The 21,984-nt window shown below is 38.4% G+C and overlaps 4 protein-coding genes across 9 annotated transcripts; 2 read left to right on the plus strand and 2 right to left on the minus strand.

The window, feature by feature from the left end:
* Window positions 1-641: 641 nt before the first annotated feature.
* On the plus strand, window positions 642-5,813 carry D12 (YEATS domain containing 2 homolog D12). Its single transcript, XM_011153176.3, has 4 exons — window positions 642-1,238; window positions 2,002-4,970; window positions 5,330-5,400; window positions 5,496-5,813. The coding sequence occupies exons 1-4, from the start codon at window positions 1,142-1,144 to the stop codon at window positions 5,611-5,613; spliced, it is 3,255 nt and encodes a 1,084-aa protein (XP_011151478.1). The 5' UTR covers window positions 642-1,141; the 3' UTR covers window positions 5,614-5,813.
* Window positions 5,814-6,008: 195 nt separating this feature from the next.
* LOC105190423 (angiotensin-converting enzyme) lies at window positions 6,009-10,216 on the minus strand. Its single transcript, XM_025306592.1, has 11 exons — window positions 10,155-10,216; window positions 9,924-9,963; window positions 9,435-9,774; window positions 8,777-9,056; window positions 8,543-8,665; window positions 8,112-8,224; window positions 7,742-7,930; window positions 7,287-7,554; window positions 7,118-7,226; window positions 6,294-6,649; window positions 6,009-6,219 (listed from the first exon to the last, which is right to left on the minus strand). Exons 3-11 carry the CDS (start codon window positions 9,493-9,495, stop codon window positions 6,051-6,053), a joined length of 1,668 nt encoding a protein of 555 aa, XP_025162377.1. The 5' UTR covers window positions 9,496-9,774; window positions 9,924-9,963; window positions 10,155-10,216; the 3' UTR covers window positions 6,009-6,050.
* Window positions 10,217-10,681: 465 nt separating this feature from the next.
* LOC105190420 (sphingosine-1-phosphate phosphatase 1) lies at window positions 10,682-13,397 on the plus strand. Of its 3 annotated transcripts, XM_025306714.1 has the most exons (6): window positions 10,682-11,109; window positions 11,266-11,438; window positions 11,507-11,810; window positions 11,888-12,089; window positions 12,187-12,411; window positions 12,654-13,071. In XM_025306714.1, exons 2-6 carry the CDS (start codon window positions 11,382-11,384, stop codon window positions 13,069-13,071), a joined length of 1,206 nt encoding a protein of 401 aa, XP_025162499.1. In that variant the 5' UTR covers window positions 10,682-11,109; window positions 11,266-11,381. The 3 variants fall into 3 exon arrangements, with proteins under 3 accessions (XP_025162499.1, XP_011151474.1, XP_025162450.1); XM_011153172.3 differs by having other exon boundaries at window positions 10,683-11,109; window positions 11,266-11,810; XM_025306665.1 differs by lacking the exon at window positions 10,682-11,109 and having other exon boundaries at window positions 11,297-11,810; window positions 12,654-13,397.
* On the minus strand, window positions 13,341-15,038 carry PIH1D1 (PIH1 domain containing 1). Of its 4 annotated transcripts, XM_025306788.1 has the most exons (7): window positions 14,807-15,037; window positions 14,623-14,713; window positions 14,355-14,537; window positions 14,108-14,301; window positions 13,790-14,035; window positions 13,561-13,704; window positions 13,341-13,441 (listed from the first exon to the last, which is right to left on the minus strand). In XM_025306788.1, the coding sequence occupies exons 1-7, from the start codon at window positions 14,867-14,869 to the stop codon at window positions 13,412-13,414; spliced, it is 951 nt and encodes a 316-aa protein (XP_025162573.1). In that variant the 5' UTR covers window positions 14,870-15,037; the 3' UTR covers window positions 13,341-13,411. The 4 variants fall into 4 exon arrangements, with proteins under 4 accessions (XP_025162573.1, XP_025162542.1, XP_011151476.1 ...); XM_025306757.1 differs by lacking the exon at window positions 13,341-13,441 and having other exon boundaries at window positions 13,476-13,704; window positions 14,807-15,038; XM_011153174.3 differs by lacking the exon at window positions 13,341-13,441 and having other exon boundaries at window positions 13,477-13,704; window positions 14,108-14,280.
* Window positions 15,039-21,984: the final 6,946 nt, after the last annotated feature.

The following is a 21,984-nucleotide window of genomic DNA, read 5'->3' on the forward strand; positions in this document are numbered from 1 at the left end:
ATAACGGGTCTTATAGACCCCTTATTTTGCCACTGGAAAAATAAAGTCTAATAATTTCGGGTTATGTACAAAAATAATAATTCTATAATAATTTATAATATATTGCAATAAGCAACAATAATAGATGTAATAATAATAATTAATTATAATTATTGACGTGTGGTTTGAGTCTTAGCTAAAAATTAGTTTTTAGTCGAGACTCAAATTGTAGTTTCCAGTTTCTATAAAATTCAGCCAAAATTAAATCAAGTATTTTTTGTAACTTTTAGCCAAAACTAATGCAAGTATTTTTGTAAATTTTTAGAATTGCATTCAAATAGTACTCGTCAAATTATGTAAAATAGAACCACTCTTGAATTTTTGTGTCAATCGGAAGTAATAAAGTAAAACTAAAAAGTAATTGCTTTGTAGTTTTTCAGCAATATGTCTATTCTCAGACACTTCCGATATGAATTTTACAGAGGACTGCAAATTTTATCCCGAGTCTCGATTATCTGCTTTTAAATATTAAATCATAATTATTTCTGTATTTTAGTCAAAAAATGAACAAAAGCAGGCAATTGAGACTTCATAGAAAAAAAAGAGAAGAGAACTATTAGTGCAAGACAGTGCAAGGAAAAAGAACAGGCTTTAGATGACGTCAGCAGTTCGTTGAAAATCGCCGTCCTAACGGATCTCAAGCTGTGTTCAATATGGCTAAGCGTGCAATGCTTCTTTCCCAGCTGCAATCAAACTATGGCAATTTTATCGAGGTTTGCCTCGATGTTTTAGAGAATTCACGAATTATTCGGTTGCCGGAGATGAGTACCAGTGTCCTTTTAATAAGAAACAATTTTTCGTTCAGAAGTGACGATCACTTACCGTTTTCGAAGACGTAGAACGAGTGAAGCTTATAGTGTGTATAACCTACAGAGTAGAGTTCACTGACATTTTTATACACATTTGTAGAAGAAAGAGAGTACACATATTTGATAAATTACGTGAATTTTTAGTGATGTGATCGATTAGTGAAGGAACGCGCTGAGTTTAGAATATCGTGAGAGTGTATTCGGTATCGCATATTGTGTTCTTGAATACTGTGCTACGAGCGTCATATGTTGAAATGACTCATATCCATCTTATTAAAGACTAAACGCAATAAATGAATACTTTTGAAGAATCACTCAGCGGTCAGGATCCTGATTATGTTTCTGCTGCCTCTAGCAACCAAGTACAACAAAAGATTTACGAAGAAAATGGTCAGTGTATTGATATTACTTCTTAATTATGGTTCCCTATGGATTAATGAACATAAAGAAGAAGAAATCAATCAGTTAATATTAAAAAAAATCACACTTTATTAAATCTTTTCAAATTAAAATATATTTTAGGAAAGATAGGTGAAAGCGATTTCTGGAAAATATAGTAAGAGTGACATTAATAATTGATATATGATAAAATAAAATTTTTAATTTTAATGTTTTCTGTAAGACATAATAAGTTACTATCGTGAGCAGTAAAAAGTTTCACCTTTAAACCAGGGAAAATATTTGTCTATATTTTTTAAAGCATGGCTGTTGTATTGTCAGCAATTGCTTCACTATTTCTGACAATATCTAAACTGTTTTCAATTTCTGACTATTTTATGTGATATGTGTATTATTATATGTGTTATATTTGTATATCAAAAATATTTTCTTATAGATTAATATTCAGCAATAGATTCATACAGCATATGTTAACTTTATATCATTCCCAATATCAACTTTTCAGTAGAAATCAAATAAAGATATTAGTTATTGAGATATAATAAAATAGATTTTATAAAATTTTGATAAACTTCTAGATACCATAAGTTGATGTTGGGAACAGTATAAAGTTAATATATGCTGTATTAATCTATTGTTGTATATCAGTTTATAAGAAAATATTTTTGATAGTATGTATATATATTTATATATAGTTGTAACAAATTACTAGGTCATATCTAAGCAGTTGCACATTATCTCTTCTATTTTCCAGCAAGAAACAGCACCGCAAGAAAGATAATTGCAATAGTGGAGAAGGAGTTTTCACGGGAGATCGATTTGAAGCAGAAGGAAATCTTGCAGATACAAGATAGACTACACAAATCCCTGAAGACTCTGCATTTTTTACGCTATGTCATAGTCACTGATTTCTACAACCGTAAGCAATGTCTGCTGCCCCAAGCTGCTGAGGCAAGGAAGCAAACGAGGATTCATCCTGCGGTTAAGTCATTGCTTGGCAAGAGTCCTAGACTCTGGAATTACACAGAGCCCGCGGTGCCGTCGACGTCCACGGATCCTCGTTTCCTGCCCATTGATGAATCTGCCGCATTAAAAGCAACGGTTTCAACGATCAAGGAAGAAGATGCAGACGCAGAGCGTAATGGCAAGAGGTCATCATCTACAAAGCGGACGCTACCACTGGACGAGGACCTGCCATTACGCAAGATACCACGGTATGTGCCACCGAAGAGCAGCGTGCCAGAAAACAATACACGGCCTTCTCGCGGTGACAGGCACAAGGTACGCAAACGCATCATCGTCGGCAACATCTCCAAGTGGATCCCATCCGACTGGCGAGACGGCAGTGATGCTAGTCACAAGTGGACGATGTACGTGCGCGGCGACAAAGACGTCGCCGATATCAGCACCTACGTCAGTAAGGTGAGATTTTTCCTGCATCCAAGTTACCGTCCTAACGATGTAGTCGAAGTCACGTCGTACCCGTTCCACTTGTCGCGACGTGGTTGGGGCGAGTTCCCGTTGCGGGTGCAGTTGCACTTTAAGAACGCGCTCAATAAACCGATGGATATCATTCATCACTTGAAGTTGGACCGCACTTACACCGGTCTACAGATGCTAGGTTCAGAGACTGTGGTCGACCTGTGGATTTACACTGCGGACTGCCGCGGTCGCGACGAGAACGAACCCGCCAAGTTGCTGACCGGAAACACATGCATGACGATAGAGCCATCGAGCGATGACGACGATTCCGAGCCAGTTCGCGAGGAATTAGAGAAACCCGCGGTACTATCGATGTTGCGACTCACAGAGGACCCTCTCGAGATTTTAATAAAGGAAGAAATCATGAGTTCAGAGATATACCAGTCTGAGATTAGCACACCGGCAGTTTCAGCGCTCACCGAGAAGTCCGCCGACGTCGAAACGAAAGTCAAGTTTGAACAAGTAGCCCCAAGTGCACTTTCCTCCGTTAGCGTCGACAAATCACACCTAGAAGCCATATGTTTCAGCATCTATCATGACCATGACTACATAAACGAACAGTATTTCAAGCCTCGTTGTGTCGTGAGAGACGGTAATGTAACGATAGAACATTTCCCAGATAACGAAGTTCTTGCTAACGTTAACGAGGGGAAGCCTGACGGTGCGTCGACCACGTCGCATAAACACAACGGTGACATCCAGTCTTCCAGCGATCGTCAGCCACCGACGGTTGTAAACGCGAGAGTCACGGTGGAGTCGCAGGCGCTTCAGGTGTTGTCGTTGGGACAAACAGCATTCCAGAAGAACGGCAGTCCGAGGAAGAGTCTGCTATCATTCGACGTGAACAAGTTGCAAAACAACGAGGTTTCGTCTGGAATCTCAGAAAATATTGCGAGCAAAGATATTCTGGCAACGACCAACGGCTTCTGCAAACCGTCTGACGCCGTGCTCGACCGGCTGAAGAGTCTACAGAAAGCCGCGAGCGTCAACAATTCACACCTAAAGCCACTGGAGATTTCTATACCGCCGTTGTTCACGTCCTCGGGCAACAAGCACGTGCTCTTCATGAAGAATAAGAAACTGATCCCGATGGACATGGCGAGGAGGAAATCTGCCGACGGCGACGTCGTGAGATTGAACATGGGGCCGATGCCTCAGGGTGTGAGCATCCTGAAGAAACCACCAGCAGGTAAGGTGAACACCGTGAAGACCACTGGCAAGGACGTTACCACGCTCACGGTGAAGAGCACCAACAGTCTGCTGCTGAACGTAAATTACTCCGAGCCAGCGCTGAAGATCGCGGACTCGCACGACCCGCAGTACAATTACAACCTGTCCGATGCAGTGAGAGGTATCATTTTGTCGTCGTCGTCGTCAACTGGAAATCGGGAGGTCGCGAAATCGGCGGGCAAGGACGAGAAGACGCAGCACCGAACGAAGATCACGCTGGGCAAGGACAAGTACAAGCTGCAGAGCAAGCTGCAGCTGTACGAGGTGGCTCTACGGACGATCGATCGCGCAAATATCACCGAAACGGAAGCATTCTTGCGGTTCGCCGTTCGCAGGCTACCGATCGTCACGCAGGATGCTCGCGATCCGGAATACAGACGACTGCATCCTTACGCGTGCCGCAGCGAGGAGGACTTCCTCGCGTTGAGCGTCGGCAAGCAGCGGGCTTTGGAGTGGCACCGTGCCAAGACGATCAAGAGTTACTTACGGAAGAAACTGTCCCAGGACGACGATCGATTGTGGAACGTTAAGGAGATCTTGATGTGGGCGAGGTTGCACGGCTACACGCCGAGTAAGTGTAGTCGCGGTGTCTTCGGGGTGTCGAAGGTGGACGCGGCGAGCACCGGTACTAAAAGTCTGCCCGACTCTTCGTTCTCTGGCGCGTTGGTGTCCACGTTGACGGAGCCGGTCGCATTCCACAAGTGGCTGCAAGCTTGCCGGCAAGAGTCTAGTCATCGGTTGACGAACAGCTGTGTCGACGGAAGCGGGGAGATGGAGATTGATGTGGTGACTGTTGATGAGAATCCGTGCAGAGGTACGATCGACCGGCGGAAGAATGAAGAACGATCCACCGTCGTGTCTCCCACGTTAACGCCGCTCGAGCTTGACAAGAGCTTGATGCCGTTGCATAAATACGTATGTGACACTGCACAGGAGATCGGCATCAAGATCGCGCCGGAGGAGATCGTCCCGGGCGTTGTGTACTGCGCAGCTAGTCGACTGATAATAAGGGTAAATAAAGTTCGTGTTTCATCTTTAGGCTCAGACGGGGATTAAGTATCTGAGGGTGATCAACCATGAACCAATAAAACAAATCTTAAATTCGAAATTAGTATCTGAAAGTAATACGTCTTGATAAAACGAGTCTCAAGTTCGCACTAGATACCGGAAAGTAAGAAATCTCTCAACTAATCGAGTCTTAAGTACGTATGAAATATCTATGAGTAATAAAATATCTTGAGAGGGTTAATATAAAACTTTTTCTTTCTAATTTAAGTTAGATAGCTGAAAGTAAAAGTTCTCGATCGATAATTGACTTATCTTTTACACTAAACGAAAGGTATTATGAAAATCGTTGCATGCCTTTTCAGGTCATCGAATGCTTCGTAGAGGACTTGACTCGGTCGTCGTTGACGAGAGCTTGGGAGAGGAACAGCGGCGGGTAAATACACTACCTCGTTATATTTTACTACATCGTTGCACACGGTGAACCTCATATCGAGTCAACCGAGTCTCTTTTATTTATTATTTATGCAGATGTCCTACAATCATCACACTGGACGATGTTCGCAATGCTCTTACGAGTCGGGAAGAGTTCGACATCTTCACGAACGAAGGTTTAGGCTCACAGCAACAATTGAGTACAACGAATTGAATACGATCAGCGGGTCCCAAATCACGACGAATCAGTAACAACGAAGCACGCGTGCGCGTTTATGTTCAGGAGCGTTGTTTATGCAACTCGAGATGCCGAAATCGCTTCAGTCCCAGCCCACGGGAATATTATGACGCTTGACTTCATGCTGCAGCCACATATGAACTGGCTCATAGTAAGCTAGAAGCGGCTCCACACGATACTCAACGTGTCCCGTAATTAAGCGCAATGCGCGCCTCCAGTCCACGCTGCTTCCGAGCTCCATCACCGACCTTGAAAACGAAAAATCAAGCGGACTACATCGCTACATCCTGAACGCCATCTTTCCTCGCACTTTTTTAGAATTGTTATTTTTTTTACTCCACTTCCTTCCAGAAGTCACAATGTACGAGAAAAGGGATTAAAGCTATCATTTTTTACAAAACTAGACGGTTAAACTAGACGGCGATTGCTTCAGACCTCAAGATCCTGCCCGCATCCTTTGATCCATAAATGTCGCACTTGTGGAGGCTCGCATTGAACGTCGCAGAGCCAACTCTCAGACCCGCAGACGCCTCGCACATCCCTTGGAATAGTTGCACTTGCAGGAAACTTGCCAGGTAATACCTGCGAACCACGGATCCTCGGTATGAGAACCATCCGATTGCCATTGTTCGGTGTCGACTCGAGTTCGAGCTCACCTGGCATAGGGTACACCGTGGGAGACGTGATACTTCGCCGCGGCATCAAAGAATTCCTCGGATCTCGGCGATGGCGGCGCGACGCCCATGTAGCGACGATGCAGGTGCCACCACGCTTCGTTGTACCTCGACGGCTTCGTCCTGCCGGAAAACACCGACCACCTCCACTTCTCAATTACCAGCCCGCTCGACAGCTGCGGTATCTTCAGTAGAGCTTGCTTTACGAGGACTGCCGTCTTTAACGAGTCACTTGACGCGTCGCGTAGCAGTCCTAGACGCCGCATATGCCGGGGAGAAGTCGCGCCGTGCGAGATCGCGTCGCCGATCGACTCGTGGAAAGCAGCGTTGATGCCGTTCTGAGGAGATAAATAACCTTATTATTCCAGGTTTTGCAACAAAGTGGAGTGAAACGTCCAGCAGTCGGCACTCTCGCGCGGCTTTTATCAAACATTTAAGTGCATGGATGTTTATTAATTATTTTCCTTTTATTTGTTTTCTTAATCTTTCTTCGTGTATCTTAATATCTGATGAAATATTAAGCGCCGATCATTGAACGTTTTACCCTATTTAGAATGTAATTAACACCTTGACTGTGTGAATCACCGATACGCAACAAATAATTGCAATTCGTGGTGCATGTATTCGACAACTTGTTTCATCGACTCTATCGGATTACATTATACAGCCGATTTATTTATTATATAGTTGATTACACCTTATATAAGTAAATCATGAGACGCGGCAATATTATAGCGTCGCTCATCGATGAGCATCATAGCAGGCAACGTATTAAGTAATTCTGGCTTATCCGGAAATCGAGGAACCTTGAAGAACGACGGTTGGTTCTGATACGCCATGTAGTATTGTATGTGACCCAACTCGTGATGAACAACGTTGAAGTCCTGCGAATTCGTCTCTAGACACGCGAAGATCCTGCAAATAATCGATGCGATCGATCAATCGAGCTCACAGCGTCTGTTTCCTCAAGTATACCTGAAGTCGTTCCTCTTGAACATGTTAATAGCAGTCGCATGGCAGCTGGAGGTCTCACCAGCTTCTCGCTCGAAGACGGAGTTCTTCCAGAACTCCGGCGTCAAGGGCGGGAATCCAAGAGAGACGTAGAAGTCTTCCACTTGTCTTACCATCTTCGTCACGCTGTAATTGCCTCGCCTCATCGAGTCCGTCAGATCCGGAATGATTGCGATGTAATTCGGAAACACCACGTCGATCAACGCTTCCCAACTCTGCGACCACAAGTTACCTGCAAGAGAACAGCGAGTACGTTTCTCTCTCAAAACTGTTTTCTTTGAGGAAGAATTTTATCCTCCTATTGTATCCTCAGATAAACACACTGAAATTATGTTGGATGTCTTTAGAACACCCCAAAACATACAAGATAATTCTAGGACATTTTGTCCTACTTGAGTTTTCGGCAAAAGTCAATTTACCTAACAAATGAGCCGGAATCGGCTGGGATATGTCGACGACGTCGGGATACAATTTCGCGAGCCGAAACCTCACGACAGCGTGAAGAAGGCGATACAGCGGCTCGACTCGTCGATACATCTCCTCGAAGACGCTCTCCAAGTTCGGGATTTCGAACTCTTCCCTCCAATATGCTCCGATATCCGCGTAGCCTATACGAAGTAACTTCTGATTAAACGGAATAATACGTAATCTTACGTGTAGAATTATTTTTTTATGGAGTTATTTTTCATCTCTAAACTGTTATCTTTCCATATATCAAGACTTATCTCAGCATTTATCTATTCATAGAGAATAGTTCTGGAGAGATCGTAGAACACTCATATCCATTACCGTTGCTCCGTGCTGCCATATTTTCAAGAGCAATCAACTGTGCGAAGGGCCACCTCATCCCGCTCATACGATTTCTCCATGCCGACCAAGCCCAACGCAATTTGCTCTCGTTTCTAGATAAATTTAAATACGTACGCGTTTGAGACGTGTTATATGGGAAAACATATGGTCATGTGTAATTATATAAAATTGCATATAATCACATAAGATGATTGTGATCATATATGAATTTTATTTCTATGGCTACATATATGTAAAATAATGTAAAATTCCTAAGTAGCAAGATGACATTTAAAGGCGTCATTATGGCGTGATTAAGACGTTTTTGAACGTCATTAAGATATCATCTTGTTACCTGGGTTAATATAATTTTTTTCCCGGATAATCTCACGTCTACTTGATAATGCGCATAAGTTGCAGCAGTGAATTACCTCGAAGTCGCCATCAACTTCGCCATGTCCGACTCGCCGCGGTAACATCTCCGTCGGTGATCCTCGCAAATGTGCGCAGAGTCGTACGTGGAAGACAGTATCTCCTTGATGACGGTAATTTTTCTACAACCACCGGTGAGACAAATTTTCTTTTTTGTTATTGATAAACAAGTGAGAATTTTTTTATCGTGAGAGGAGAAGAAATTCTTCGATTATACGGATAGTTTGTTGTACCTCGTTATCTTATCGTTGTACTTCACCCCGTGGCACAAGAAGCTCAGCAACTGTCTGCCTACGAATATTCCATTATCTTGAAAATCCATCAACTCTCCGCACCAACGATCCCTCCACATCAATCTCAGTTGAAAGACAGACGCGTACACGTCGGGCGGCACGACCGAAGCGTTCCTGAGGGTTTGCCACTCGAGACTAGCGGTCGCACGATTCAGGAACTCGAGCGAGTCATCCACCCGGTCCAGCCAGATCCTTGCCCCATGATTAAATGCGTTCTCCGCTATGGTAAATACAAATTGCAGTGATTGACTGGACCAAACGACTTTGAACAATCTTTAGTCATCTCTTTTAATCATCATTACTCGATATTGTTCACGAGATTATTGCCCGAAATATAATGGGTGTAGTGCGCCTTTTACTCTTTAACCTGGGAAAAAATGAGAGAGATTACGTATAATTGTATAAAAACGTATAAAAAATTACATGGCTATGCAGAGACAGAATTAATATATAATCATTATAATTATAATGTAATTCTTAGCGAATTCTGTCGTCTGGTAGTCATCAGTTGACGGGAATTAATTAACACTTTCGGATTCGGAGCAAAAGGCTTATTGTTCCCGTTATATTTTGCACCTGAGACACTCGTAAGCTTTACTTGTCGAAAAAACATCGCCGACGTGAAGAATGACGCACAGGGTAAGGCGAAGAAGAAGCATGCTTTGCAAGCTCCCTCGAAGTTGTACTTTGCAAAACAGTAAAACACTGTGGTGTCGTCCTCGACCTCGCGAGAAATAATCCTTCCATGGCAAAAGTCGATGCCTTTATTCGCGTCCGGAGTATCAATCGACGATCTTGCGCCGTCCTTCTGTTTTCTTTGGCCGGCAGGAGATACGTTTAATCAAGACCTACGCGCTTGTTTGCCTTCATCGGGAAATTGCTCTCCGCCGTGCCATCGTCATCGGATCTCAGCTTTTCCCAGCTTCCCGTCGCTTCGTCTCATGGAAAGAAAAACGCCCTTACGTTTGCGGCTTCTCGGAAACTATTACGTTTTTCTTATCTTTGACTTTAACGATTTGGCATGTTGCGATATAATTACTTGACGGTAATGCAATATGGGTATAACTCTTTTAGATATTTCAAGTACCTGTCGTGCTGTTCCATTGTCACCGATGCCATCCAGATATCTTCGAAAAGTATCGAGAAAACGAAGAAAATTCAACTTCAATTCGACTCCACTTCTCATAAATTTTTCGATACTAATACCAAAAGCACACAAAATTAGCGCTTAGTTTCTCAAAATTAAGAAATTTACAAAAGAAATAGAATCGACCACAGTTTGACACATATCCGAGAGATTTAAAGAAGATTGCTATACCTTCAGTTTCATCGTTGCAATCGCGTCTTCAATGAAGGGTATAATTCAGAGAAGATGAAACCCTCAGCTAACTTACTTGTCGCATAAAAAAGTGAGATATTTTGAAGTTTTCAAATGCAAGCAAATGCCGGCGATATCGTCGCGTCTACCGGGCGCCATTCGTGATCGAAATCGTAATTTGTATCAACGGGGTGTTATCAGAGACGAATCATCGATCTTTGCGCGATCGCCCGACTATCGATTATCAACTAATTCCCGCCGGAACTCGACCGAAAAGCCGGCAATATCGATGATATTTTGGCTAATGGAATACACCTAGTTCCGGATTGTGAAAAATTGTGAAGAAGAAGAAGAAGAATATCGATGATATCGACCGAAAGCGGATAACAGGTTTGCGCTTCATCATTCGCGTTTTCATCATTCAGGTCAACGGTCCGGTGTGATGCTGCTGAAGTTCAATGGTCGGATTGCGATCTACGTAGAAACGACCTACGGCCGACTTCACACACATGTCATGTAGTCATCGTGACTCACATTCACACGCAGCTAACCAACGGAGCTAGCGCGAGCCGAGAGGCGAGAGCGCTTCTCTCCTCATTAGACCGGTGCTATTCATGTCGCGTAGAGTAAATAGATAGTTTCATAATTGTCGCGGATTATACTCGACGAACGGCAGATTTATAACGTGGGGCAGATTTATAACGGGGAGGGGAGCGATGGTTGTCGTGTACGATCTCGGTGACGTGCAATGTAGCGTGGTTTAAAACCGGTTCCGGCGAGATTTTAACAAACACACACGAGTCGCACGCGGTATTCGATGCTGATGAGATCGGTCCTTGACAGAGAATTGCAAACGATAAATTATTGAAATCAAACTACAGACAGATCGTCGTCCGGTGGTCTCGTCGGTGAAAGTGCCGCGACAATTACGGGACAACAACACGGTGTCTTTTCGGTGAGTTGTGCTTTTTGGACTGTATCTTGTATCGGTATCGTATTGTAGTTCAGTAACATCGAATAACTGAGATTACACTGTAATATTGTCTACCTGTGCCTTTGAGAAATGTGTCAGTCGCGAGCTTTGATCTGTCTGATCACGATATGCTTGCAGATATGAAGGAGCGATATTAAATGCAACAAGGATGATTAGATCGGAAATAATTGACTATTTGAAGGACTCCCAATTAGTCGCGAATATACAACAATTTTTTGGCGTCAGTATACATTATGGGGAACACTTCGGGAAGCACAAAACCCACGAAGGATCGCGGAGCAACGATGAAGGCAAGTGTATCTGCACAGAAGTCGATCATAATGAAGCAAATCATCTTTTAACTTGCCGTAATCAAAAGACAAATGGCTGTGACACCAGTAGTAAAGAGTTCAATGGATACATAAGACAAACAAAGCTACTACAGCAGCAAGAGAATGATTCAGATTCAGCAAATAAGAGAAGAAACGGAGAAGAGACTCCAGCAGTTCTAGGGAAGCCACAATACACAATCAACAATGCATTTTGGTATTATCTATTTTTATTCGGGACTGAGTTGGGAGATGAGATATTTTATTCGGCCTTTATACCATTCTGGTTTTGGAATGTCGACGGAGCTGTTGGTCGACGGGTAGTCTTGGTATGGGCTATTGTTATGAGTATTGGTAAGGTTAAGCTAATTGTAAATAATAGATTTATTACAATGTAATATATTTTTCAATTTGTTTTATGTTGTTTCTAGGACAAGCGTTGAAAGATGTGATTCGTTGGCCTAGGCCGGCATGTCCACCGGCAGCTAGATTGCAATATAAATGGTCACAAGAATATGGGATGCCATCTACTCATGCCATGATCGGTGTTTCGATTCCATTTAGTGTAGTATTATTCACAATGAATAGATATATTTATCCAATTCACATTGGCTGTATCATTGCTTTCCTCTGGTGAGTGTGAATCATGTATTATTACTGTTGTATGTTCATTACCTCATTCATATTGATATAATGCAATGTAATCTTATAATTCGCACTATTTTGTCAGGTGTATACTTGTGAGCACCAGCAGACTCTACCTGGGTATGCACACTGTATTGGATATAGTGGTAGGTGTGATATTAGCGATTGTTTTAATGATTCCGTTAGTACCTTTAGTGGACACAATGGACTCTTACATTGTCACAAACTTCTGGTGTTTGGTAATATTAGTTGCTATTAGTATTATGGCTATTGTGTATTATCCATGCAGTGACAAGTGGACACCTACTAGGTAAGTACAAATCAATGGAGTGGCTTATTTTTCAGACTATCCTAAATCTATATCTAAAGAGAACAGTAATAACAGTTGTAGTAACATACAATTATTTTTTAGATCTGTATCTTTATTTAAAGAAGACAGTATATAAATTATAGTAACATATAATTTGTATATTGTTTTTTAAGTAAAAATTCAGGACGTCCTGCGTACGATTCAATTTTACAAGTCTTTGTTAAATTGTCAATTTATTCCAGAGGCGACACTACAATGGTCGTATCGGTGACAGCAGGAGTTCATGCGGGAGCATGGCTGAACTATTATACCGGCGTATTGAGCAAACCGTTATTCTCGCCGCCATATCATATCATTTGGCCGACGTATCCTATGTTTGGTCGTTTGATCTTCAGAACTGTACTCGGCTTTTGCAGCATAATCGCGACGAAAGCTATATGCAAATCCTTTAGCTACGCCACAATATGTGCCATATTGCGAATCAATTCTAAGGAACTAATGAAGTCCCAGGATTATAGTGGAAATCCGAATAAGGTTTTCGTTGACCTAGTCTATAAATATCTATGTTGTTTCATGATAGGTGTAAATACCGTATATTTGCTGCCAAATGTGTTCGGTATGTTAGGTATCGAACGGCCGACTTTCTATACAGAAATATGAGAAATTTAATGTATTTGTTATCCGATTTATATTGCTTTATGAAATAGATTTTATATTTGTTTATTATACTTTACATCACATTCAGGCTCGAATTTACGCAACCGATAATCTCGAATTCAATATAATTTTACTGAACAATCATTCCCTTCAGTTACCTCAGAACTCTTGTAAAGTTAAAACGTATATCTTAAATTAAGAATTTCAATGTATAATCAAACTTCTGTTATCCTATTTGGATACAAGAGTAGGAAAATAAAATAAAAATCGGGAATAGGATATTCATTTTAGTGTTGTGAAAAGATAAAACGTCAGAGTGTAATTCCGAATAACTACGTCTTGTTTATTCTACTAACACATCTACTCGTAACATCTGAAACAAATATATATGTATGATATATATATATATATATATGTACATGCATACATACATGCGCGCGTATGTATGTGTGAATATTAAAAATGGCTCAAAAATGGGAAATAACTCCTTACCCTTAAATTGTAATCTAAATAGGCTTTTGCACTACTTGCTTTTACAGCATATGGAAGTAAAATATCATGTGAGCAATAAGCTTTTTCATCTGTAACATTTATACGACCAGAATTGATAAGTACCACTATGTCCTCAGTTGACACCTGCAAGTGATAAAGCATATCAACATTTTTATTTTATCTAACTTAATATCATTGATTATTAGATTAGTTGAATTTTATAACTCACACTTCTTGGCATTTCAAATAAAGCGATAATACGTTCAACTGGATCTTCGAGTGGATATCTTAAAATCATAAAACCAGTCTCTGCTTTATCAGTTTTCTGTAAACAGACTTTTTCATCAATTTTTTCATCGACTTTTTTGTCAACAACTTTTTTAGGTTGTGACATTTCCTCAATTAATGGCTTATAACTTTCTGGTTTTTTTGGTTCTCGACATAATATTTTGTGTTGTTGTAATTTGCCCATTACCTGCAATATCATTCAATGTTCACAAATAAAATTCAAGATAAATAATATCTAAAATATTTGATATATACGTACTGTTCGATTTTTGAGAATAACATAATTTGCTGAAACAATGTCTTTGTTATATTTATCAGACACACCACTTAATATAATTAATATTGTGAATGTCATAAAATTCTTATTTTCACAACATTTTTTGAAGTAAATTGTATTTATCATGATATCAAATGTCATACAAGGTGCGCCAGCTGTGAAAAGGAAAAACAGATCTCAAGAAACATTTGCTTTCATACTTTTCTTGCATTATCCTTATTTTTATTACATTTATCTGTTTCCATCCTTTCAGTACCAATACTCATTGGTATAGAATAAGCAGGTTCATCATTATCCAGAAGTTGAAGCAATTTTTCATCAGGTATATCTATTGGAGCTGGAATTTTATCTGATGTACATATATTTAGAAAAACTTTTTCTCCACTAGTTGTCTTCGTCTTTACACAGATACCTGCATAATTATCATATTTATAATTATTGCAATTACATTATAGAATAATTTTTTGTTTGCAATACAATATATAAAAAAACCATACCAGGCATAGGTTGTACAAGAATCGATGGTGTTGGATCAAGCTGCTTCATCCACTCATCCATCTTATTATTCAAAGCATCTCTCTTCTCATCCTGTTGGAAATATTAAATATTTTTTTTAATCTATTTTCTTTAATCTGTGACTGTCATATACATCTCAATTCATTTTATATTTATATTACTTACAGGCAGTAACAAGTTCTTTGTCTTAAGAGATTCATCAATATCGAGGAATGTAGTGTCATTCATAACTGCTTAATTGAAAGTTATATTTTCAAGTTCTAGCAAAATACAATTTCAATAGCTTAATAACCTTACTGTTACGTTTACATATTTTTCTTTCTCTCTCTCTTCCTTTTCCTATGTGTTAGATACATAAATGGTGTAACACCAGAGAGAAGCCTGCCTGAGAGCGGCCACGCCGGCGTTTTTAGCGACTTGCATTTTGATGACTGATTTTAACGTCATCTGCGCCCATTTGTAGCCGGCAACTACGTTGACTACGCCCATTTGCAGACGCTGCCGGTAAAGTGGCTATTTGGTGCGTGTCCGTTCTACGCCCATTTACTGGCGGTTCGTGTCTCTGGTACGCCTATAATTGCGGGTTTGAGAAACACGGCATCGCGCACAAATTTACACCTCGTTCAACAGCACATGATTCTTTTTCTCTAGATATACATTTCTATACATATTTTTGTAAAAAATTGCATCTTCTAATTATTATCCGAATTATTATCTCTTGTTACATTCGTAATTCGTAACAAGAGCAGGCGGTAATTCTCAGTCAACACAGAGCATTGGTTACATTACATTTATATTAAAATTTCGCACTCAACACCATGTGTGTTATATTACATTTATATTGTTGAGTGCGAAATTTTAACATAAATATAATGTTCTGTGTCGACTGGGTTGTTTCCTTCTCTAAATATTTTGGAAGCTTTGTTTCATGATAGTGTAGTTGTTCGAGATTCGAACGGGAAGATTTGCCTGGCGAAAGGGGGCCTGGGGATTTAGTAAATCGCAGTCACGGCGATTGAATCGCAAACGCGAGCAGTCGACATTCGAAATCTTGCCGCGAGAACGCAAAAAACGACAAGTGTCGACGATGTAACGTGCGCGACGTGAATCGCGCGAGTCCTTTAGTTTAATTACGTCCTAATTGCGTTAAATTAATTTTAATTACGAGCAGGAAAACGCCTACGTTTACGGCATTGACGTGTTCTGTGCGCGAGCGACGAGAATGCGCCGCATTCGTTATTTTATCTACAAACACGTTGTCCCGTTTGCGGCGTTTTAAAAAGCCGCTAACTTTTCTTCGGATGTGTCTCCCCCCCGCCCGTTTTTCTTTTGTTTTTCCAACGGTGCGTCTAATAAGATACAACGTAAATTACATTTTCTCTCTTACGAGAACAATGAGACTGTGTACTCATTAATTAAGCTAGAAAATAAATGTACACTCGCACATCTCGACTCGCGCGTATGGATGTTAATAATAATAATTAAATATACGTACGTTTCACGTATAACGTGATTGACTTGGAGTACTCCGTGCCCACGGTGTTATTCATAACGACGCATTCATACTTTCCCTGATCTGTTACATCGGATTCGATAATCTGCAAGGCACCTGAAACATAAAATGTGATATTCTCGAACAGCGTTCCTCTCAGGATTTTCTTGTCCAAAGAAAGATCAATGATGCGATCGCAGATCTCGTGTATGTCATGTCAAAATAGAGACAGTTTAAATTCGGCGTAATATGATTCTTGGAACAGAAGTAAATAAGTATTGTGAAGTTTGAAGCGAGTCTCTCACAGGCATGCTTTGAAAACACGAGTTGTTTTCATTTTCAACTAACGGACGACGCAGGCATCAACACTGATCGGCAAGATCAGCGACTGGTGGGGGGTAACCGTGCCTTCCCGATTATTTGTTTTCGTACGTTTATACATGACTCCGTGATTGCGGAAAGGACATTGCGCCTCGGGCCGACGAACGACGCGCATACCGCGACGCAGAGTACGAGTGTCGGTAGTACGCGTATCGGTTAATACGCGTTTCTCTTTTGACCGAATCTTACTTGCGCGAGTGTTAGAGCTAGAGTCAGTGTCGTCGCCAGTGCTACGATGGAGTATGCGGGGGTGCTGCGACGGAGTAACCAGAAGGAGGACGTCGGATCGAGAAGTCAGGATGGAGAGAGGACTTGGAGCGCGCCGAGAGACGTAGCCGAGGACAGCGATACATCATGTACGGTATTCGAGGTACCTCGAGTCATTATTATTACGCAGGATTTTTCTGATTTTAACGGACCTTACTCGAAGTAAGGACATACCCGAGTCGAAATTAGATCAGCATTCATAGTTTATTATCTGAAAAATGATAAAATAGCTTGAGATTTGATTATTCGTTAACCTAATTTCACGTAACATCAGTTCTACTTTTCTTTTCTCATAAAATATGAATGTCTATTCAAGCAAGGTTGCTGAGACAAGCTAAGGTTTATGAATACAAATTTGTAATTATGTTCTCAATGAAAAATTGCACATAATTTAAAAAACTATGAATAATGATCTTAGAATTTGATATAAATTTTACAAGTGTTGATTTTTATTTGTCTAATAATGCTCAGATTGCTGTTTTCGTTTAGAATCTGCTAGAATGTCCGTTTCTCATTCTTGTTTATCTTTCTTATTGTACCGAATCTGAATTAAAATCTCTATTAGTGAAACAGCATTATTAGGCATAACCGTTGTCTTTTTGCAGCTTCAGCTCTTTTGAGAGCTACAATTCTCATCATTCTCATTAGAAAAAAGAAAAGAAAAAAAAGAGAAGAAAAAAGGAAAAAAAACTTTAAGAATGATGAGAATTAAAAGTGTTTTTCATCTCCCCATTTCCTCTAATTTTTATATGATTATTTAATCCTTATATATTTATCGCACGCGCAGTTCTAACAAAGGCAGTTCTATTTACGTTCTTATCTTTGTTCTCTTTCTTGCGCTGTTAAGCGAATATATAATCAACATCAACAAGAATTGCTCATTTAAATTAAGAATATAAGGATTAAATACATATACCTTATCGAGATAAACGAGTATTAAATAACTGCGGAATACGTCGCTGTTGAAGACTCATCATGGGCGAGACTGCGAGAGTAGCCAGTTGTAACGTTCAGGTAGGACAAAGCTTGTTCACTATTGCGCATCTAAATATTCTGCACTGATTTTTCAAATTGGATGCAATTTGCAGGATCAATGTAGAATTAATATTTCGACTCGGGAAAGACTCGGGAATGAGAACGAATTGTCATTGCACTTGGACAATCTTCTGACACTGATTTCTGGTATTGATCGATATTCGATTTTCGGTACTGATTTACTCTTTCATTCCTCTATAAGAAAAAAAAATTGATACGACTCGTTCATTTATCGGCGTTAATTTGATGAATAAATTAAATATTGATCGGTCTCCAATTTTCGGTACTGATTTATTCTCTCATTTCTTTATAAGACAAGAAAAATTGATACGAATCATTCATTTATTCGAGTTAATTTATTCAGTAAATTAGAGGGATAAATACCTGAAAAATGAGAACAAATTGTCATTGTACTTAGACAATTTTCTGACACTGATTTACGGTATTGATCGATATTCGATTTTCGGTACTGATTTACTCTTTCATTTCTCTATAAGAAAAAAAAATTCATACGAATCGTTCATTAATCCGCGTTAATTTGATTAATAAATTAAATATTGATCGGTCTTCAATTTTCGGTCCTGACTGATTCTCTCATTTCTTTATATAAGAGAATAAAAATTGATACGAATCGTTCCTTTATCCGACTTAATTTGTTGAGTAAATTAGTGGGGTAAGTACCTGCAAGATGAAAACAACTTGTCATTGCACTTGGACAATTTTCTTGACATTGATTTATGGTATTGATCAGTCTTCAGTTTTCGGTACTGATTTATTTTCTCATTTTTTTATAAGACAAAAAAAATTGATACGAGTCATTCGTTTATCCGAGTTAATTTGTTGATTAAGATTAGAGGGGTAAGTACCTGAAAAATTAGAACAACTTGTCATTGCACTTAGACAATTTTCTATCGCTGATTTATAGTATTAATCAATATCCGGTTTTCGATACTGACTTAGTTTTTGATTTCTCTATAAAAGAAAAAAAGATTGATACAAATTGTTCATTTATACGCGTTAATTTGATGAAAAAATTAGATATTGAACGGTCCTCGATTTTCGGTACTGATTTATTTCCTCTTTGTTTTATAAGACAAAAGAAATTGATACGAACTGTTCGTTTATCCGAGTTAATTTTTTGAATAAGATTAGAGGGGTAAGTACCTGAGAAATGAGAACAAATTGTCATTGCACTTGGACAATTTTTTGACACTGATTTATGATATTAATCGATATTCGATTTTCGGTACTGATTTACTCTTTCATTTCTCTATAAGAAAAAAAAATTCATATGAATCGTTCATTTATACACGTTAATTTGATGAATAAATTAAATATTGACCGGTCTTCAATTTTCGGTACTGACTGATTCTCTAATTTCTTTATAAGAGAATAAAAATTGATACGAATCGTTCTTTTATCCGACTTAATTTGTTGAGTAAATTAGTGGGGTAAGTACCTGCAAGATGAAAACAACTTGTCATTGCACTTGGACAATTTTCTTGACATTGATTTATGGTATTGATCAGTCTTCAGTTTTCGGTACTGATTTATTTTCTCATTTTTTTATAAAACGAAAAAAATTGATATGAGTCGTTTGTTTATTCGAGTTAATTTGTTGAATAAGATTAAAGTACTTGAAAAATGAGAACAAATTGTCATTGCACTTGGACAATTTTGTGATACTGATTTACGGTATTGATCGATATTCGATTTTCGGTACTGATTTACTCTTCCATTTCTCTATAAGAAAAAAAATTCATACGAATCGCTCATTTATACACGTTAATTTGATGAATAAATTAAATATTGATCGGTCTTCAATTTTCAGTACTGACTAATTCTCTACTTTCTTTATAAGAGAATAAAAATTGATACGAATCTTTCTTTTATTCGACTTAATCTGTTGAGTAAATTAGTGGGGTAAGTACGTGCAAGATGAAAACAACTTGTTATTGCACTTAGACAATTTTCTATCGCTGATTTATAGTATTAATCAATATCCGGTTTTCGATACTGACTTAGTCTTTGATTTCTCTATAAAAGAAAAAAAGATTGATACAAATTGTTCATTTATACGCGTTAATTTGATGAAAAAATTAGGTATTGATCGGTCTTCGGTTTTCGGTACTGATTTATTCTGTCATTTCTTTATAAGACAAGAAAAATTGATACATGTCGCTCGTTTAACCGAGTTAATTTGTTGAGTAAATTAAAGGGGTAAGTACCTGAAAAATAAGATCAAATTGTCATTACACTTGGACAATTTTCTGACATTGATTTATGGCATTAATCGATATTCGGTTTTCGGTACTGATTTATTTTCTCATTTTTTTAAAAGACAAAAGATTGATACGAATTGTTCGTTTATCCCAGTTAATTTGTAGAATAATATTAGAGCGGTAAGTACCTGAAAAATGATAACAAATTGTCATTGCACTTGGACAATTTTTTGACACTGATTTACTGTATTGATCGATATTCGATTTTCGGTACTGATTTACTCTTCCATTTCTCTATAAGAAAAAAAATTCATACGAATCGCTCATTTATACACGTTAATTTGATGAATAAATTAAATATTGATCGGTCTTCAATTTTCAGTACTGACTAATTCTCTACTTTCTTTATAAGAGAATAAAAATTGATACGAATCTTTCTTTTATCCGACTTAATCTGTTGAGTAAATTAGTGGGGTAAGTACGTGCAAGATGAAAACAACTTGTTATTGCACTTAGACAATTTTCTATCGCTGATTTATAGTATTAATCAATATCCGGTTTTCGATACTGACTTAGTCTTTGATTTCTCTATAAAAGAAAAAAAGATTGATACAAATTGTTCATTTATACGCGTTAATTTGATGAAAAAATTAGGTATTGATCGGTCTTCGGTTTTCGGTACTGATTTATTCTGTCATTTCTTTATAAGACAAGAAAAATTGATACATGTCGCTCGTTTAACCGAGTTAATTTGTTGAGTAAATTAAAGGGGTAAGTACCTGAAAAATAAGATCAAATTGTCATTACACTTGGACAATTTTCTGACATTGATTTATGGCATTAATCGATATTCGGTTTTCGGTACTGATTTATTTTCTCATTTTTTTAAAAGACAAAAGATTGATACGAATTGTTCGTTTATCCCAGTTAATTTGTAGAATAATATTAGAGCGGTAAGTACCTGAAAAATGATAACAAATTGTCATTGCACTTGGACAATTTTTTGACACTGATTTACTGTATTGATCGATATTCGATTTTCGGTTTACTCTGATTTACTCTTTCACCCCTCTATAAGAAAAAAAAATTGGTACGACTTGTTCATTTATCTGCGTTATTTTGTTGAATAAATTAAATATTGATCAGTCTTAAATTTCCGGTACTGATTCATTCTCTCATTTCTTTATAAGACAAAAAAAATTGATACGAGTCGTTCGTTTATCCGAGTTAATTTGTTGAGTAAATTAGAGGGATAAATACCTGAAAAAGAAGAACAAATTGTCATTGTACTTAGACAATTTTCTGACACTGATTTACGGTATTGATCGATATTCGATTTTCGGTACTGATTTACTCTTCCATTTCTCTATAAGAAAAAAAAATTCATACGAATCGTTCATTTATTCGCGTTAATTTGATGAATAAATTAAATATTGATCGGTCTTCAATTTTCGGTACTGACTAATTCTCTAATTTCTTTATAAGAGAATAAAAATTGATACGAATCTTTCTTTTATCCGACTTATTTTGTTGAGTAAATTAGTGGGGTAAGTACCTGCAAGATGAAAACAACTTGTCATTGTACTTTGACAATTTTCTAACGCTGATTTATAGTATTGATCAGTATCCGGTTTTCGATACTGACTTAGTTTTTGATTTCTCTATAAAAGAAAAAAAGATTGATACAAATCGTTTGTTTATCCACGTTAATTTGATGAATAAATTCGATATTGATCGGTATTCGATTTTCGGTATTGATTTCTCCTTTCATTTTTCTATAAGAAAAGAAAATATTTAGAGGAGTTGTTCATTTATCCGCGTTAATTTGATGAAGAAATTAGATATTGAACGGTCTTCGATTTTCGGTACTGATTTATTTTCTCATTTTTTTATAAGACAAGAAAAATTGATACGAATCGTTCGTTTATCTGAGTTAATTTGTTGAA

This window comes from Harpegnathos saltator, unplaced genomic scaffold (assembly GCF_003227715.2).
Source record: "Harpegnathos saltator strain DR-91 unplaced genomic scaffold, Hsal_v8.6 scaffold1, whole genome shotgun sequence".
NCBI lineage: Eukaryota > Metazoa > Arthropoda > Insecta > Hymenoptera > Formicidae > Harpegnathos > Harpegnathos saltator.

What these genes read in the sequence shown, in the direction of transcription:
- D12 (XM_011153176.3), top strand. Translation starts at nt 1,142, where the DNA reads ATGAATACTTTTGAAGAATCACTCAGCGGTCAGGATCCTGATTATGTT. An exon ending in AAAGATTTACGAAGAAAATG is followed by an intron (nt 1,239 to 2,001) that starts GTCAGTGTATTG and finishes TCTATTTTCCAG; the next exon opens with CAAGAAACAGCACCGCAAGA. An exon ending in TGGGAGAGGAACAGCGGCGG is followed by an intron (nt 5,401 to 5,495) that starts GTAAATACACTA and finishes TTATTTATGCAG; the next exon opens with ATGTCCTACAATCATCACAC.
- LOC105190423 (XM_025306592.1), bottom strand. Translation starts at nt 9,495, where the DNA reads ATGCTTCTTCTTCGCCTTACCCTGTGCGTCATTCTTCACGTCGGCGAT. An exon ending in TACAACGATAAGATAACGAG is followed by an intron (nt 8,666 to 8,776) that starts GTACAACAAACT and finishes CGGTGGTTGTAG; the next exon opens with AAAAATTACCGTCATCAAGG. An exon ending in CACGGTGTACCCTATGCCAG is followed by an intron (nt 6,220 to 6,293) that starts GTGAGCTCGAAC and finishes CGTGGTTCGCAG; the next exon opens with GTATTACCTGGCAAGTTTCC.
- LOC105190420 (XM_011153172.3), top strand. Translation starts at nt 11,297, where the DNA reads ATGATTAGATCGGAAATAATTGACTATTTGAAGGACTCCCAATTAGTC. An exon ending in GGCTATTGTTATGAGTATTG is followed by an intron (nt 11,811 to 11,887) that starts GTAAGGTTAAGC and finishes TGTTGTTTCTAG; the next exon opens with GACAAGCGTTGAAAGATGTG. An exon ending in TGTATCATTGCTTTCCTCTG is followed by an intron (nt 12,090 to 12,186) that starts GTGAGTGTGAAT and finishes CTATTTTGTCAG; the next exon opens with GTGTATACTTGTGAGCACCA.
- PIH1D1 (XM_025306757.1), bottom strand. Translation starts at nt 14,869, where the DNA reads ATGAATGACACTACATTCCTCGATATTGATGAATCTCTTAAGACAAAG. An exon ending in TCTTGTACAACCTATGCCTG is followed by an intron (nt 14,538 to 14,622) that starts GTATGGTTTTTT and finishes ATAATTATGCAG; the next exon opens with GTATCTGTGTAAAGACGAAG. An exon ending in AAGGATGGAAACAGATAAAT is followed by an intron (nt 14,302 to 14,354) that starts GTAATAAAAATA and finishes ATGTTTCTTGAG; the next exon opens with ATCTGTTTTTCCTTTTCACA.